General features: G+C 39.1%; 1 protein-coding gene across 13 annotated transcripts in view; it reads right to left on the bottom strand.

Moving 5' to 3' along the window:
- LOC139156879 (dystonin-like) overlaps nucleotides 1-18,360 on the bottom strand; it is a 400,586-nt gene that overhangs the window by 232,555 nt on the left and 149,671 nt on the right. For 9 of the 13 annotated variants that reach the window (XM_070733016.1, XM_070733011.1, XM_070733010.1 and 6 more), the window contains 14 exons: nucleotides 16,400-16,493; nucleotides 14,519-14,673; nucleotides 11,824-12,286; nucleotides 11,595-11,723; nucleotides 11,304-11,381; nucleotides 11,046-11,207; nucleotides 9,709-9,813; nucleotides 8,213-8,308; nucleotides 7,574-7,699; nucleotides 6,249-6,401; nucleotides 5,875-6,029; nucleotides 4,920-5,046; nucleotides 3,297-3,480; nucleotides 1,249-1,406 (listed from right to left, as the gene is read on the bottom strand). In XM_070733016.1, coding sequence (XP_070589117.1) covers nucleotides 1,249-1,406; nucleotides 3,297-3,480; nucleotides 4,920-5,046; nucleotides 5,875-6,029; nucleotides 6,249-6,401; nucleotides 7,574-7,699; nucleotides 8,213-8,308; nucleotides 9,709-9,813; nucleotides 11,046-11,207; nucleotides 11,304-11,381; nucleotides 11,595-11,723; nucleotides 11,824-12,286; nucleotides 14,519-14,673; nucleotides 16,400-16,493 — 2,185 coding nt within the window. Of the gene's footprint in view, nucleotides 1-1,248; nucleotides 1,407-3,296; nucleotides 3,481-4,919; nucleotides 5,047-5,874; nucleotides 6,030-6,248; nucleotides 6,402-7,573; nucleotides 7,700-8,212; nucleotides 8,309-9,708; nucleotides 9,814-11,045; nucleotides 11,208-11,303; nucleotides 11,382-11,594; nucleotides 11,724-11,823; nucleotides 12,287-14,518; nucleotides 14,674-16,399; nucleotides 16,494-16,624; nucleotides 16,864-18,360 lie in introns of those variants that run through there. The other 4 variants (XM_070733018.1, XM_070733015.1, XM_070733024.1 and 1 more) reach the window with 1 other exon arrangement.

Raw genomic sequence — 18,360 nt, forward strand, 5'->3', positions numbered from 1 at the left:
TATGAGCTGTCTGGGGTCACATGTAGCAGCCTGTGGACACAAGCTGAACATGCCTTGCGTTATGTGAACAACTTGGTGAGAAACATTGTGTGAAAACTATAACATTTCCAAATATATACACAAGAGAAGATAGAGAAGAAATGCCACATGGAAAGTTATGTTCTAACTAAATATGTTTCATATTGACCAAACAGTCATTATCTAGGTTTTCCCACTACGCCAAATTACAAGCTGAAGAAACCAGTTAAATAAACCAATTATGTTCACACGTTATAAGCTAAACCTTATAAAGTTGCCTCAGTTTTTGCACTATAATTTGTGTTTGTCTGAATGATCTTCGTCTGATGAGGTCAAATGAAACTATTAGAGGATTCACAAAGCAAGGAGGCCCAGTTTCTTTTCTTTACTTAAAAGTAATGATAGGGATGGAAGGAAATAATAACAATCTGGGTTGGAATTGCGCCTGATTAGGAAAGGAAAGATATAATAGGATCACTAAATACTTCCCTGTAGTACTGGTAGTTCTCGACCCATGACCACAATTGAGCCAAAAACTTTGTTTGTTAAGTGAGATGTTTGTTAAGTGAATTTTGCCCCATTTTACGACCTTCTAGTTAAGTGAATCACTGCAGTTGATTAGTTAGTAACCCGATGATTAATTGAATCTGGCTTCCCACATTGACTTTGCTTGTCAGGTGATCACATGACCTTGGGACACAGCAATGGTCGTAAGTATGAACCGATTGCCAAGCACCTGAATGTGCTGTAAACTATATGACCATGGGGATGCTGCAATGGTCATAACTATGAAAAACCGTCATAAGTCACTTTTTTCAGTGCCATTGCAACTTTTGCTACTAAATGAATGGTTGTAAATCAAGGCTACGTATATTGTATTTCATAGGAATTTTGATGGTGCAGAGAAGAATTCTATTTATTCTCCTAGAACAGTGATAGTGAACCTATGTCACAGGTGGCACGTAGAGCCATATTTGCTGGCACACAAGCTATTGCCCTAGCTCAGCTCCAATGTACATGTGTGTGCTGACCAGCTGATTTTTGGCTTACCATCACTGTTCTAGAAGATTTTGGTTCCAATCTGTAACAATTTGCACTTATGCTGAGTATTAAAAAATAACAATCCTTAACAGATGTAGCTTTGACCAATTAATTTAATGCAATACATCGTTTGAACTTGATTGTGACATTCAAAAAGGTAGTTGACATCAGCAAATTGAAAAGAGTTACCTCTTGTTCAGAGATACGGAAGACACTTTCAGGTAGGTCATCCCTCTCCAGAGGAGTTCGAATTTGTCTAATCAAACGATCTTCACAATTCTCCAATCGAAGTCTGATGTTTCGAACTTCTGAGATGTATAAATTGTAAACAGACTCTTCGTGCTCCTCTGTTGAAACCAATGCACACAGGTAAGTTAAGCCAACTGGTTTTATTTTTTTCATCTGCTCCCATGCGATATTCCACAATTCAAGTTTCAAAAATTTAGAAATATAACTCTCTGCTTGAAACCCAAAATTAAGGTGCAACCAACTGTTCTGGATAGTGATAATGGGAAATACTGGATGTGGTAATAATGTGGTGTGAAAAGGAAGGATTTGTGTTATGTATTTCTTGTTTCTAATCTTTTTTTACCACCTTTAAAATATATGTTCTATTTGACAGAAATAAAGTCATCTTGAATTTCGGGTATTACAAATTTCCCAGAAATGTTAACATTACAAAAACAGGTTGCTTAGGAATTAATCTTTATGTTTAAATTCTGTAACTTCTCTTAAATGTTCTTATTCTTAATTTTTTTTATGAATCCAAACAATTTATCAAAAAAAGGGATTATCATATTAAACAGTGCTATAATTCCATTTGCAATGGTACTATTTAATTGGATTGCCTATGCATGGTTCTTCTTGAGATGATTCTGCAACAGGATCATAATAAAGCTGTAGTAATGAATCCCTTATCTCTTATTTCAACACAGCATATCATTATCCTATAGAATGACCTAAATTCATTTTAATTTGCTATAATCTGCTACTTTATTCTGTTCTGTACCATTAGCAATCTGAATAAATAATTACAGCTTTTTAGAATTATGTAGGCATTGGAAACTTGGGTATTAAACATTTTAAGATTAGAGACATTTACACATGTAAGAATGAATGTTCAAAAATTTTGATAGATGAGTACTGAGTTTATGCTATGCAAATCCAGATATTATTTTTAAAGAGAACAGTAGAGATACTCTTCCTAGTCATTTATATTGGCAGTCTAACAATATATGTGATACATCCATGATTTATTTATTTATTGTTAGAGTTGGAAGGGACCACGTGGGTCATCAAGTCCAACCCCCTGCCTAAGCAGGAACCCTATAGCATCCTAGCCAAATGGCAGTCCAATTTCCTCTTAAAAATGTCCAGAGTATTGGAGTTCACAACGTCCGCTGGTAGGTTGTTCCACTGGTTGATCGTTCTGACCATCAGGAAGTTCTTTCTTATTTCCAGGTTGAATCTCTCCTTGGTCAGCTTCCAGCCGTTGTTCCTCATCCGGCCCTCCAGTGACCTGGAGAATAAAGTGATCCCCTCCTCTCTGTGGCAACCCCTCGTATGACTGTAGACTGCTATCATGTCCCCTGTGCCCCTCCTTTTCTCTAGGCTATCCATGCCCAGTTCCCGCAGTCTCTCTTCGTAAGTCTTGGTTTCTATACTCCTGATCATTTTGGTTGCTCTTTTCTGCACCTTCTCCAGAGTTTCAATGTCTTTTTTAAAGTATGGTGACCAGAACTGGACATAGTACTCCAGGTGTGGTCTGACCAGGGTGTAGTAGAGTGGTATTAAGACTTCCCTGGTCTTGGAGTGTATTCCCCTGTTGATGCAGCTTAGGATTGTATTGGCTTTTTTGGCTGCTGCTGCACACTGTTGGCTCATGATAGAGCACTAAGCAAAGTTTTATTTCCACATGAGCCTGCTAAAGTTAATATTTTATCCTGAACTTAGAAGGAACATCCTGCTTTTACACACAAATATCAGTACAATCTATTACAGAGAACTGGCACATGTAAATAATTGATCACAGGACATGGAACCCTGGAAAGAAAGGATACAGGAAGACTGGGGTCTCTCTTTTCTGTTACTGGCAAACAAGAACCTTCAACTGGCACTAGTGTTGCTATGATCCAATTAAAATAGTGTAATTGACATGAAAATACCACATCTAAAGCAACACAATCACATCAAGGAATTTATAAGAATCTCCTTTCTGAGATGATTTACATACTTACCTCTCTCAGCAGACTTAAGGAGCTCTTGGTAGTACTGCTTGCATACATTCACTTCCCTTTCCAACTGGGCAATATCAGCAACAGAGAAGATTTTGGACTCCTGACTGTCTTCCAAGAAGTCATCAAAGCGAGACTGCAAGTTGCTTAAGACCTGCTGATGTTCACCTGGCAGGAGTGTTTTGATCTAGAAAATATTTTAAAATTGGAGTAAAATTTATTTTTTTCCCCAACAATCGGTAACAATCCTTCCCTTTCTATGATATAAACATAAAGCACAGAAATACTCTAAAATTCCTTTTTCATAAACCCCTTAACTCAATAGTTTTGACTCAATAAGTCCTGGAAGTATTAAGCGCCAGGGAAATCAGAAGATCCAGGTAGTTCAAATAGGTATAAAGATTTATTGCAAGTTCTCTACAAGAATCTGAACTACTAACAGCCAAAGCTAACTGACGGTAGATAAGAGTCAATGGAAGTCAAGGTGGGCTGGACTCAGGTCTCTTGTGGGTGCAAAGGGACTCAGGACTTATGATACGCTTGACTCCTCCCTTGAGCTCAGCCTGTTCATCTGCTACAGGAAGGCGCCTTTCAAGAATACAATTTATTTATTTATTAGATTTGTATGCCGCCCCTCTCCATAGACTCGGGGCAGCTCACAACAATAACAAAGACAATGTAAGAACTAATCTAATAATTTAAAAAACACTAAAAACCCCATTATTAAAAGCAAACATACACACAAACATACCATGCATAAATTGTAGAAGCCTAAGGGGAAAGAATATCTCAGTTCCCCCATGCCTGACGGCAGAGGTGGGTCTTAAGAACTTTACGAAAGGCAAGGAGGGTGGGGGCAGTTCTAATCTCCGGGGGAACCTGGTTCCAGAGGGTCGGGGCCGCCACAGAGAAGGCTCTTCCCCTGGGTCCCGCCAAACGACATTGTTTAGTCGACGGGACCCGGAGAAGGCCAACTCTGTGGGACCTAACCGGTCACTGGGATTTGTGTGGCAGAAGGCGGTCCCGGAGATATTCTGGTCCGATGCCATGAAGGGCTTTATAGGTCATAACCAACACTTTGAATTGTGACCGGAAATTGATCGGCAACCAATGCAGACTATGGAGTGTTGGTGTAACATGGGCATACCTAGGGAAGCCCATGATAGCTCTCGCAGCTGCATTCTGCACGATGTGAAGTTTCCGAACACTTTTCAAAGGTAGCCCCATGTAGAGAGCATTACAGTAGTCGAGCCTCGTGGTGATGAGGGCACGAGTGACTGTGAGCAGTGAGTCCCGGTCCAGATAGGGCCGCAACTGGTGCACCAGGCGAACCCGGGCAAACGTCCCCCTCGCCACAGCTGAAAGATGTTTCTCTAATGTGAGCTGTGGATCGAGGAGGACGCCCAAATTGCAGACCCTCTCTGAGGGGGTCAATAATTCCCCCATCTTTAGCTTCATGTCTGCTATATAAAATATGAAACTCTTCTCAATCTTTACCTATCATTGTAATGGTGAAATGCAAATTCTTCATTTTAGGGTCACGTTGCTTAAATACTGAATGCTGGGGTGGAGAGTAGGGACCTATCTAGATATCCAAGTGAGAATTGCAATACACGAAGAACTTACCGAAGCCACATTACTTGCTCGAACCGTTTCAATTTCAGTTGTTAAATAGTGCCAAGATACAACACTCTTCAGATTTATGTGTGACTCATGCCACAGAGCTAGGACATTCTGATATTGCTGCTCAATTCTGAAATGCATAAAATATAAGAGGATTAATGAGAGGCGGTGTCTGCAGAGAAGGGTGGCATAGAAATCAAATGGATGGATGGATGGATGGATGGATGGATGGATGGATGGATGGATGGATGGATGGATGGATGGATGGATGAATGAATGAATAATAAAGTAAGCAATATCATAAGAGAGTCTTAGGGATGTACTGGTAATAAATTCCCTAGACCAGTGGTGGCGAACCTTTTTTTCCTCGGGTGCCGAAAAAGCATTTGTGGGTGCTATCACACATTTGCAAGTGCCCACACCCATAATTCAATGCCTGGGTAGGGCAAAAACAGCCTCCCCTACCCACTGCAAGCCCTCTGGAGGCTGGAAACAGCCTGTTTCCCAACTTCTGGTGGTCCCAGTAGGCTCATATTTCTCCCTCCCCAGACTCCAAAGCTTCTCTGGAGCCGGGGAGCGTAAAACACCCTCCCGAATCCCCTTAGAGGCCCTCTGGAGGCCAAATATGCCCCCCCAGAGCCTCTGTGCAAGCCAAAAATCAGCTGGCCGGCACACACATGCACATTGAGCAACTGCTTGTGTGCCAGCAGATATGGCTCCCTGTGCCATAGGTTCACCACCACTGCCCTACACCACAGGGGTCAAACTCGCCACGTTGATGTCACGTGATATATCATGATGATTTGTGCCTTCTGGGATGGGCGTGGCCCGAGTGTGACACATCCGAGCCATGGCCCACCAGTTGGACACCCCTGCCCTAGACTGAATACATTTTGAAGAACGGTTTTAAAAAGCATGTGACATTAATATGAGTTTGGTACGTGTACCAAACGCCTACCTATTTGCAGTGTCCATGGCTTCTTTGTTGGGAGGAGGGATGGTAAAACAAACAGAGGGAACCATGGCCTCGTTCCCACTTGGGCTGATCACTTTCCATTTTGCTCGATGGGAGTTGCTTGCCAAGACACATTCATCATCCTTGTAAATGGTTATCTAGGTGTGAACAGAAAACCAGAAGAACTGAATGAGTCTTTCTCAAAGCACCTTTGTCAACAACTGATGCAACCAAAAAAAGTTACAAAAGATCAAAGCAAAACTGATCAAGCCCCCAGCTGCAGCCATGGGGGAGATTTCCAGCAGTTTGTTATCAATACCCAGCCCAGTGTCTTCTTCCTCCCGGTAACTAATTCAAAGATGAAGAAAGCTTCCCACCTCAATCTGTCGATAGTCGCAAATGGCCTTAACTGGGATGGACGTTTTGAGGGAATTTTCGGGATTCCTTGGCTTTAGCTGAACGATTGTCTTCGCTCTGCCCACAAGGCCTGCCACGGTGCTCTTGTACTGTAGGAGCTGTTCTTTTTCTTCCTAGATGCCAATTTAAAGAAGAAATGTTAAAACATTAAGCATTCTTTTCTTGAAAAAGTTTTAAGTTTTCTTGTGTGGTTTCTTTTCCAAGATGTGATTCACAAAAGACACAGCCGGGTACATTTTGACAGCCTTTTCCAAATACAGTGATACCTTGTCTTACAAACTTAATTGGTTCCCGGACGAGGTTCTTAAGGTGAAAAGTTTGTAAGATGAAACAATGTTTCCCATAGGAATCAATGGAAAAGCGATTAATGCGTGCAAGCCCAAAATGCACCCCTTTTGCCAGCCGAAGCGCCCGTTTTTGTGCTGCTGGGATTCCCCTGAGGGTCCCCTCCATGGGAAACCCCACCTCCGGACTTCTGTGTTTTTGCGATGCTGCAGGGGAATCCCAGCAGGGAAATCCCAGCATCACAAAAATGAGTGCTTCGCTGGCAACAGAAGTCCGGAGGTGGGCTTTTCCATGGAGGGGAGCCTCAGGGGAATCCTAGCAGCGTAAAAACGGGTGCTTCGCTGGCAACGGAAGTCCGGAGGTGGGGCATCCCGGCGGCGGCGGGGGGTTTGTAAGGTGAAAATAGTTTGTAAGAAGAGGCAAAAAAAAATCTTAAATCCCAGGTTTGTATCTCGAAAAGTTTGTATGATGAGGCGTTTGTAAGATGAGGTATCACTGTAGATGATTTGCATGTATGTTTATTCCCATTCCCGAGGTTCTGATATGGCTAGAATACTAGGAACTATTGTTACCATACATCTGGAGGGAACCAGTTTTAAGTAATGATGCTTTGTACAGTAATTACTATTCTCTAATAATTATAGTTGTATTTGGCAGAAATGACAGCAGTTCTTGAACGAGGCAGGCTATGATCTATCTGAAATAATTTCACTCAAGCATTTAGGTTTATTTGTTCCAATTTCAAGAATAATGGTTATTTTGGGCACAGCTTGACTCATGCATGCTGCTTAATTAGCTTCCAATACTGAAAACTAATAAATGCAAATTACTTTTGTTTTTATAGGGAATTTCTTCTTCTCAGTAGAAGAAAAGGTTTGCTAATAGACACTGCACACATGGTCTTTGTGTGTATGCATCACCCTGGCAAAAATCACAATAGCTTAGAAAGTATTAATACATGCTTGAAGAGTAAAATTAATTAACACATTGACATTCCTACCATAGATTCCTGGATCAGATCTTCTAGTTTATGAATGCTGCTGGATCTATCACAATTGTATTTCCGATGTACAGCATCTCGTAAATTCTTCAAGTAATCTAGAGCCTCTTTGGCATCATTGAAAAACTAGAATGAAACAAACTTTTCATTTAATAAGGCATTACTGAAAATATGTTTGTGTGTGTGTGTGTGTGGAGAGAGGGGAGAGAGAGAGAGAAGGAGAGAGAGGAGAGAGATGAGGGAGTTATATAAGTCTTGCCACTCCCACCTTGAGTTTGAAATAAAATTATAAAACCAGAGAAATACCTGAATTGTTAAAACAAGAGAGGGAAAGGAATTGGAAAGAGGTTGGGAAAGAATCAAACTTAAAATGCATTTAGGACAGCAAACAAAGAGATCAAAACAGTAATGGTTACTGAGTTTTTTCATAAGATTTATATACAATATACTGCACCAGTAGAATCACTACTGGAATGACATAAAAAAATAGTCTCTTTGAAACATCTGAATTTAACGGGTAAAAACTGTATCTTTATCATACATTGCTTAGCTGAGAACTACATTAGAATTTCCTTCTTGGTGGTATAGCTACAGCTGAAAACTGCAATCATGCCGCGGCATCTTCAATATAACCCATACCTCAAAATATGCAGTGTTTTCTCTTAAATGCTGTTCAACACACTGGCAGAGCTGTAAAATCCAGCTCCATTGGGTTTGCATTGCAGCTCGGTAGGCCTGAAGGATACAAAGAGAGATAAAGAACCATGTGTGTCTATTTAACTCCAGCCCCTATTTTCTCTAATGAGATAAATTGATTTTTCCCTTCCCCATTCCTAACACCTTTGTCTCAGCAGTATGCAGTAGAATAAAAGCATCCGCCCTCTAAAATATAAATTGCTCTACAAAAATTAATATTTTTTTTTGGAAAGCCAGGCTGACTGCCATTTAAAACCCAAACACCTTGGCTATAGCTTGAATTATTGCACAGTGGCTGTCTCTCAAATTGGCTAAAATTACTGGCACTTAACAAAGAAGCAAAAAAGCTCACTACAGAATCCAGTGGAGTGTATTGTTTAATAAAAAGGACAGATCATAAGAGTCCTAGTATTTAAATATTATTGCAGAATATCCAACCTGTGGTCAGTTCTGAAACTGGGACGTGTCCATATTAGCCAGCTACAGTCTTCAGTTGCAAGTGGTTATATACAGCAGTGTTTCTCAACCTTGGTAGATTTAAGTTAAGTGGATTTCAACTCCCATGGCTGCCTGAAGAATTCTGGGAGCTGAAATCCACTCTTCTTAAAGTTGTTAAGGTTGAGAGCACTGACCTACAGCATGTATCTTAATTCTAGTCCAAAATAAATATAATGTCCAAGTAAGATCTGTAATAATATGCCATTGTGACGCATAACAGCAATGAAACATTTACAGGAAGAAGTTCCTTATTACATATGGGCAAGAAAAATACTGGCCCCTTTTAGGTATTCTAGATTTACTCTTACTCAAAACATTAGATGGTGCTGTGGTACTGGAATTCTCCATAGGGAAATAGAGTGCCCTGCATTCCTTTTTAAGTAACTCAAAACAATCACCAATCACACAGAGTCAGTGAGGGCAAGAAATAGAACAGAATACAATCGAATGTTCAGAAAGAAATTACAATGGGTTAGTTGGTACCCTAAACATGTTTCTTGTTTCTTTCATTTTAGGACATTAGCAAGGTGTCATGCTGTAGCACCTTCCAGGCTAATAAATGCACTGAGTCATAAACTTTCATACTCAACTAAATGCATACCGCAAGAAAATTATATGTGCAGCAATAACACAAAATGGAAAAGCGGAACCCAGACATAAATATTTATCTGGAGCTGTAATGTGTACAAGATGAAACCAGTGATGCCTGTCATTGACTACTGTTGGAAACAGAAATACGGTAGAGGACTAAACAGGAAAGAATGAGACAAGATTGTGTATCAACTTTCTCCAAGGTTTTCAACAAAAGCTGGTGTGTGTGTGTGTTTTGAGCTTTGAATAAACATACAACCAATTGGGAAATGCTACAATTCTTCAGAAAGTTATTTAAAACTGATACTTTACACTTGGAATCCTACAAAAAGCCAGATTTAATAACCTACCTCAATAGTTAATCTCGCAGGGTGGTTTTCAAAGAGCAATTGTTCTGCTACTTCCTGTACTGATTTAATAACTTCTTCTTTCTGGTCAAGTTCTCTCATCAGATCCTTTTCAAATTAAAAAAGAGAAAAAAAAGCTTTTGAAACTTGAAGCATAGAAACATAGAAGACTGACGGCAGAAAAAGACCTCATGATCTATCTAGTCTGCCCTTATAGTATTTTTTGTATTTTATTTTAGGATGGATATATGTTTATTCCAGGCATGTTTAAATTAAGTTACTGTGGATTTACCAACCACGTCTGCTGGAAGTTTGTTCCAAGGATCTACTTACTACTCTTTCAGTAAAATAATATTTTCTCATGTTGCTTTTGATCTTTCCCCCAACTAACTTCAGATTGTGTCCGCTTGTTGTGTTCACTTTCCTATTAAAAACACTTCCCTCCTGAATCTTATTTAACCCTTTAACATATTTAAATGTTTCGATCATGTCCCCCCTTTTCCTTCTGTCCTCCAGACTATACAGACTGAGTTCATTAAGTCTTTCCTGATACGTTTTATGCTTAAGACCTCCCACCATTCTTGTAGCACGTCTTTGGACCCGTTCAATTTTGTCAATATCTTTTTGTAGGTGAGGTCTCCAGAACTGAACACAGTATTCCAAATATGGTCTCACCAGCGCTCTATGTAGCAGGATCACAATCTCCCTCTTCCTGCTTGTTATACCTCTAGCTATGCAGCCAAGCATCCCACTTGCTTTTCCTACCGCCCGACCACACTACTCACCCATTATGAGAGCATCAGAAATCACTACCCCTAAATCCTTCTCTTCTGAAGGTTTTGCTAACACAGAACTGCCAATACAATACTCAGACTGAGGATTCCTTTTCCCCAAGTGCATTATTTTACATTTGGAAACATTAAACTGCAGTTTCCATTGCTTTGACCATTTATCTAGTAAAGCTAAATCATTTACCATATTACAGACCCCTCCAGGAATATCAACCCTATTGCACACTTTAGAATCATCGGCAAATAGGCAAACCTTCCCTACCAAACCTTCCCCTATGTCACTCACAAACATATTAAAAAGAATAGGACCCAGAGCAGACCCTTCTGGCACACCGCTTGTAACCTGTCTCTGCTCAGAATACTCGCCATTAACAATAACTCTCTGATGTCTATGCTTCAGCCAGCTGTAAATCCACTGAACTATCCAGGGATTAAGTCCAATCTTCGCTAATTTATCTATCAGCTCTTTGTGTGGAACCGTATCAACCGAATCAACCAAGTGGGAAAGAATACGTTCAGTTTTATTTTTAAGACATTATTAAATCTTACGGCATGATATTCCTTTTTCCTTGCTATGTTTATGTTTCTTTCGCTCCAGTCATGTGCAACTTCTGCCTCTTCTTTTTCATTCAACCAGATAAGTTCCCGAGTGGCTCGTGATACAAAATTGTGAAGGGTAGCGAGGTGTCTTTCCTGATTTCTGGATGCATTCTTGAAAAGAGAAAAAAAAAACCTCATCAACTTGATTTTTCTCACATTATCAAGGAAAATCCCACTGAGACCTGTAGTTTTTGATGATTATCTTACCAAGAGTTTTGCATATTGGCTTTCCAGTTTGTGCAATTTTTCTGCATAGCTGAGTTTGAGGGGAGCGGTCATTTGTATCTGCGTAAAACAAACTGGATTAGATTTTTTTTTTTAATGAAAAGCCTCCAGACATACAACAGTTAACAGAAGGATTACGCATTTCTTGTTATTCATTTAATTAATATAACAAAGTGATCCTTCTTTTAAGCCAAGTGCAGTTATACAGCAAGTTAAAACCTATGCATGTTTTTTTAAAAATAGGTACAGTCACAAGGTGTTTTTATGCTATACCTCACTGCTTTTTGCTTCTTTAAGACTTGACTCAAATTCTTCAATAGCTTTGTGAACATTCTTGTGATTTTCAACATGGCTTTCAACACCCGGGAAATCTGAACCCCATTCGGCTCGGTCAAGTTGTACCTGATAAAGAGACGTTGAAAAAAAATTAAACTTGATCCACCGAATAACATAAGAAAAAATGATGAAGTGCAGATGTACACAATATGTGTCAAGATGTTACCTGCATTTCATCTACCCATCTTAAAAGATCCTGGACAAATTTCATATTGACTTCTTCTTCTGTTAAATTCTGATCAATAAAAGCCGATTTCATTAGAGGTTTCCGGATCTGTGTCAACTTGAGTGTTTGAAGTCCACCTGTGTCAACTCCAGTTATGTAGCTTTGAATTAACCGTGGTGGGAAGCCCGGAGTGTATGCTGGCGTGATGGATGGGGTCAATCTTGAAGAAAAACCTGATGATAAACCTGACGTCAGACTGGACGAGGTCAAGGTGGGAGACAAGCTCTGATTTAGTCCAGAGTTTAAATGAGGGCTTAGGCTTGGTGCAAATCCTGAGTTTAAGCTTTGTGTTATTCCTGATATCATCATCTTGGTCTGTTCTGTTGTTAGTATTCTCCCTTTGTTGTAGATCGAGGAACACTCTGCTTTTAAGGCCAGAAGGTTATCTCGGAGTTTTGCAACCCTACATTAAAACAGAGAAAAGCATTCATCATAGAAATTGACTGTTCACTTAGCTCAGAATTTTTACGAACAACGACAATAGAAATCAGAATTAAATAATTAAATTAACTATCATAATAAAAGATTTACTTTAAAAAGTTGATGCATTCATGCTATAATGGTAGTAAGGTCATAAAAGGTCAAGCATGTTTTTGGATGTAAAAAGTAAAAAGGCTAAGAAGCCCATACAACCAGTTTCGACTCAAATGTAATTCCTGATTATGCTAGAGAATAATATGTTATTCTCAGGTTAAAATGACAGATTGTTTAAGATGTCTGTGTATCTTCGAGAAGGAAGCGCAAAAGTGACTATAACAACAGGAGTCATATAGCTACTAATGGGGAAAATCATACAGAATCAAAAGGCTGTTCTACATACTGTTCTGTCGAGCTCTCTGGTAGACTCCTCCCAAAAATGCACAGGTACAAATTTCAGACACACACACGTTTGAAAATTCAAAACAATGTTCTTTATAATGAAAATTCACTTAAACCAAGCCCTCTTTTGGTATAGCAAAGAGCACTGGTCTCCAAACAAACTGGTAATTTGTACAAGTCCCTTATCAGTTCTGTCATACTTATCCTGCAGCTGTGAGGCAATTCACAGTCCTTCTTCTTTCACAAAGTGAAACACACTTTGCTCTGATTTAGTTTCAAAGCGGGGGGAAATCAGCACACAAAAGGTCAAAGTCAGTAAAGCAGTCACGAAACACAACGATCAGATAATCCTCCACAATGGCCAAACCCACAGGCTGCTATTTATAGCAGCCTCACTAATTACCACAGCCCCACCCAACCACAGGTGGCCTCATTTTCTTTGATAATAATCTCTCAGTTGTTGCTGCCTATGCATCGCTCTCCGCATGCGTGGCTGTATCATTAACTCTTGTTCTGAATCCAAAGAGGAGCTAGATAATTGATCTCCTTCTGAGCTGTCTGCCACACTCTCCTCCTCCCTGTCACTCAAGTCTTCTTGGTCAGAGGAGCCTTCATCAGCAGATTCCACCGGGGGCAAAACAGGCCTGCAGCATGTGGATGTCTCCCCCCCCCCCCCGCATCCACAGTCCTTGGGGCAGGAGCAGGGCCAGAGCTAACCACAACACATACTAGTAGCAATGTTAGTCCACAAGTCAACCTGTAAGCAACACATGGCCCCTGGAAACTACCCAGAGCAGACTGCTCTTACTAACATGAGGTCTCAACTTGGTAGGCTGTACGGAATGGCTTTTACTGAGGAGAAAAAGAGAAATGGGAAGTTTACTTTTCACCCAGCAAAATAACTGACAACAGCAGTGCTCCTGCTGGTACTGGCCTTATCAACAACCTGGTAAATATTTTACAGTCAAAAGGAGTCTCATAAAAGTAGCAGAAGACATTGCTAGACACATGCTGAATATGGGATATCCTAACCAGTGTTCCCTCTAATTTTTTTTTGGGGGGGGGGGGGCGGAAAAGTATAGTGTCTGAGCGGCAGTCCCTTCGGGACTGGGTGGCACAGAAATAATAAATAAATAAATAAATAAATAAACAAACGAACAAACGAACCCACCCTGTTTTGCCTCAGAGAATTTCAAAATAAAATACTGTACTGTGTGTCTATAACAGTGAGCTCATAATAGGGCAACTCTATCAATATCAAAATGCCACTTAAATAGTTGAGCTAGTTTCAAATCAGATTTTGATTTTCTTTCTCTCTTCCTTACTCCCGTTCGTTTTCTTTCTCTTTTCCTTCCTCTCTTTTTTCTATCTGTTTCTCTCTCTTCCTCTCTTCCTCTCTCTCTCCTTCCCTCTCACTCTTTCCCTCTCGGCTTCTGGGCAGGTTTGAAAAACTCTGAGTTGATGATGATTTTTAAGTGAGCCATGGCTCACTGCTCAGCTTAGAGGGAACTAAGATCCTAACTGCTATATGATAGAATTGTCTTACCCTGGGCTACAAGGCAGCTGAAAGTATTTCAGAGATCAGACTTTAAAGCAGAATTATCTTTTTCACTTTCTAGCTCAAGCATCGATTAATGGATCTCCTAATCAATGACAAGATTAGCAATGCTTAAATAAATTGCTTAACTTGAACCTAGAACAAAGCAAGCCAATCAACTTCTGTTAAAAGTTGCAGAAATTGCAAGGGGCAGAATAGTCACTGGCATGAGACAAATTATGAGCTCATATTCCTAAACAGTAACTTTCATGTATTTACCTTTGTACTAATTGATCCGCTTGATAATATTTTCCATCAGTAAGAATCTGGGCATCCATAACTTGTTGGCGGAGAAGATTCTCACATTCAAGTAAATAGCCTGCGATCTCAGCTTCATTCTGGAACTGCAATCCTGCTTCTAATCGTTTCCTATCCTAAGTTTAAACAAAGAAAACAAAAATAACCACACAAATAGGTTCTTCATGAGGTACTTAGATTCTTCTACACTTATAATCTTTTTGGGGGGGACAGAAAATAGTGATGAACATTCAGAAATGTTTCAGATGTCTGAAAAATATGTTGTAAGATAAAATCAATGATCATGAAATGTATCTGTAACAGCTTAATTTTAGACTAACTGTTTATTATGTCAAGCAAGTTTTCAATATAGATTGCTCTCTCCAGCGTACATAAATAGCATACATAGTAGGTTCCCCATTTAGATAAACATACCTCCACACACAGAACTATTTTGAAAAACTATCATCCATATGATTAATTAGCATTATTTCCATATGCTAAAATGCTTTGCAAAAGGTTGCTTATAGCAGCTAAGATTGCTTAATTTCTGAAATGGATACAAAGGAGTTTCTTTGACTGGATAAAACATGAGACAATTGAATATTACATTTTTCAAGATGAAATTTACAGTAAAGGTAAAGGTTTCCCCTATTTCATTTCCAACTTTAGAGGGCAGTGCTCATCTCTGTTTCTTAGCTAATGGAACCAACACTGTCCAGACATTTCTGGAATCATGTGGCTAGCATGACTCTAAGCCAAGGCACATGGAACGCTGTTACTTTCTCCCTGAAGTGATGCCTATTTATCTACTTGCATTTGCATGCTTTCAAACTGCTAGGTGGGCAGGAGCTGGGACAAGCAAGTCCTACTCAACTGTTATCCTGTTGTGTAGAACTTGGGTCTCAAACTGGGCTTTCCAGCTGACAAGCTCAGCATGTATAACTACTGAGTGATCATACTTCCTGAAATTTAAAATTTATCAAAAGTACATGAATTTCATAAGCAGCTATCAATGCCAAAAAAAAAGTACAATCCCTTGATTTTTGATGTATTTTTAATTTAAATAACCTATGCCTATTCTTGAACATTAAAAACAAATAACTAGATATATAGTGGGAACACACCAGGGATGAAATGCTTCCAGTTCAGACGTGCCTTCCGGTCATTGGAGAGCCAGTAGCAATGGTAGCGGAAGGCTTTGCCCACCTGCCTGAACACCGCCATTTGGGTTCTTTTACCCTCTGCACATGTGCAGAGTGCTTTTGGGTTCCCAAACCGGAAGCAAGCACACACACAATCTTAACTTGAAATATTAGCTATTAACATTAATGCATATCTAACATTTGTTTTTCCTTTCTGGCAGATATATTCATTCTCTACCTCCTCCACGTTTACTGACAGTCTTCAAAACTGCAGTGAATTTATAATAAGCATATACTGTGTTCCTTTAAAAATATTAATTAAGCTGTGAATATAGGTTCCCAATGCCTTATCGACACAGGCAGAAATTTATACTACTTTAAAATGTATTTAAACTAGAAAGGTGGCATAATATGTAAAAAACGAGATCATGCTTTTAGTCAATTCATTGCATACCTGATGACATTTCTAATGAGCAGTTAATAAGTACAGATAATTCTTCTCATCTTCCAAATAATTCTTGAAAAGAGTTTTCATAACTCCCACTTTAAAAATGCAAAGCCTGAAGCTATAGAGTGTGATTTGTTTTGGCCATCGGGTAAGCATCTGATTGTACAAGATCTAAACAAAGAAGCTGTCCTTCTACTCTTTTTATCCAATAATCCACATGGGTTTTCAATTTAGAAAAAAAGTAAAAACTAGATACTCAAAACTACTTACTGAGTGTGTAGAATTTCGAGCAAGCATTAACTTGTCTTCACAGCTCAGGCTGTCCCGCTGAATTCGGTTTGCAATTTGCTGCAGCATATCTAACCTAAATAAATCAAAGGTAAGACAAGTCCCATAAGGCTAATAATAATAATACCTTTCTCCATACAAGAAAGCAGTATTAACTGTTACCAAATAAAACTGAACCAAATTCTGCAATGCAATATCAAAACCTACCTGGATCCTTCCATTGCACCATTGCCGAAGCTTATACACGAATTAACAAGAGTTGGGCCACAGTTAACAGATACCAAATTTTCATTAGAATCAATGCTGGTTCGGGTACTAGTGCTATTACTAAAAGAGTCACTGCTCTGGTAGCCATAACTGCTAGCATTCATTTTTCATAGTCAAAAAGCTCCTTGGTTGTTTGAAAACTGGGGGGAAAAGCAGAATGCCTGCAAAGATTCACAGCTACCAGAAAGCAGCTAGCTTTAAGAGCAGTTCCACCATTGCATCCTTAAATAGGTTTTAACGTGCATATTCAAAATCCTGTAAATGTTATTCCCCTTCAGATGTTGCCTTCAGCTATATATGCCAATGTGGGCTTGGCTTCTCCAGCTTTTTAAGTGCCTGTACAAGTAGGGACTAATCAGAATGAGTAGGGCGTTAACGTTGAAGAAACGTGCCAAATATCTTTAGGTAACTGTCATGCAATCTCAGAAACCTAACTGATATGGGACAGGATAAGAAGATCTTGCTTTTAAAGATCTACAACTCCCAAGTTGTTTTCAATGAGAATATTTCATTCATTCAGATCGCCAATGTGTTATTTGAGTATTCCCTTTATTTTTTTCAACAGTATATATTGATCAATAGTCATTCTGCAGAGTTATATTTTTTTTTTAATGAAATGATTCATTATGCATTATATAGTTGCCTTTATATGCTTTTACACTAGTGGTCTTTCATCTAGATCTGTTTTCATTTTGATCCAGCTATATGCTCCAACTTCATTTCATGTGCTTTCTATAATTATTAAAATTACCGCCAAAACAGGACCGACATAACAATTCATCTTGCACAGACTACCTTGTGCAGAATTCAAATTAAGAATGCGTTTATAAATGTTTTTGTTGTTCTATTTAAACAGATTCGCTGTGCAATTACTAGGATAAAAAGATCAAAACTGCAGAGTCAATTATTATTTTTGCAATCAGCTAGCAAGGGGTTAGGCTTGGACAACTAATGTCAGTTTACTGACTGCTATAATTTTTTTCTATAAAACGTGGTAGCGATTCCTTTGATTGTTTGGCATTAAAAAGATTTTGAGCATGTAAAGACAAAAATGCCAGCACATGCAGGTGTTCTGATTTTTTGCTGGCAAGGAGTATCAACATTACATCCAACCATTAGAAATTCTACAGTCTTTATTTTGTTAAGGAAATTGAGGTCGCTTCTCCTTTAGCACTATGTTTCCTTTACAAGCAATTATTTTATCATCAATCTTACTGTTCAACAAATCCCCATTCTGTAACTGACCTTCAGTTTATATTAATGCTATTATAAAGTGTAAAGATTAGGCTTATCATATATGAAAATTGTGATGATAGGAAAGACAGAGCAAACTCAAAATTCTTTGTTCGCATCTAGCTATCTAGATCAAATGGAAATATAAAAATCAAATGGATTTTTGCAATCCAAATATAGAATATCTAGCAAAAAACAGGGCTATCTCACTCTTAGCTCTTGCCCACTAAAGTTAACAAATGCTATACACAATGTATACTGAGGGAAATCATTAGGAAGTGGGAGGGATCCTTTTAACTACCATATAAAGAAGAAGAAACAAAGCCCTGAATGAATAGAGCAATTCTTTTGCTCTCTTACTTCAACTGAAGGCAAATCTGGATAACGTCAGAAAGATCAAAAAGCAAACCAAAGATTTCTTGATTGGGTAATGTGAGAGAGGT

This window comes from Erythrolamprus reginae, chromosome 1, assembly GCF_031021105.1.
Source record: "Erythrolamprus reginae isolate rEryReg1 chromosome 1, rEryReg1.hap1, whole genome shotgun sequence".
Lineage (NCBI taxonomy): Eukaryota > Metazoa > Chordata > Lepidosauria > Squamata > Dipsadidae > Erythrolamprus > Erythrolamprus reginae.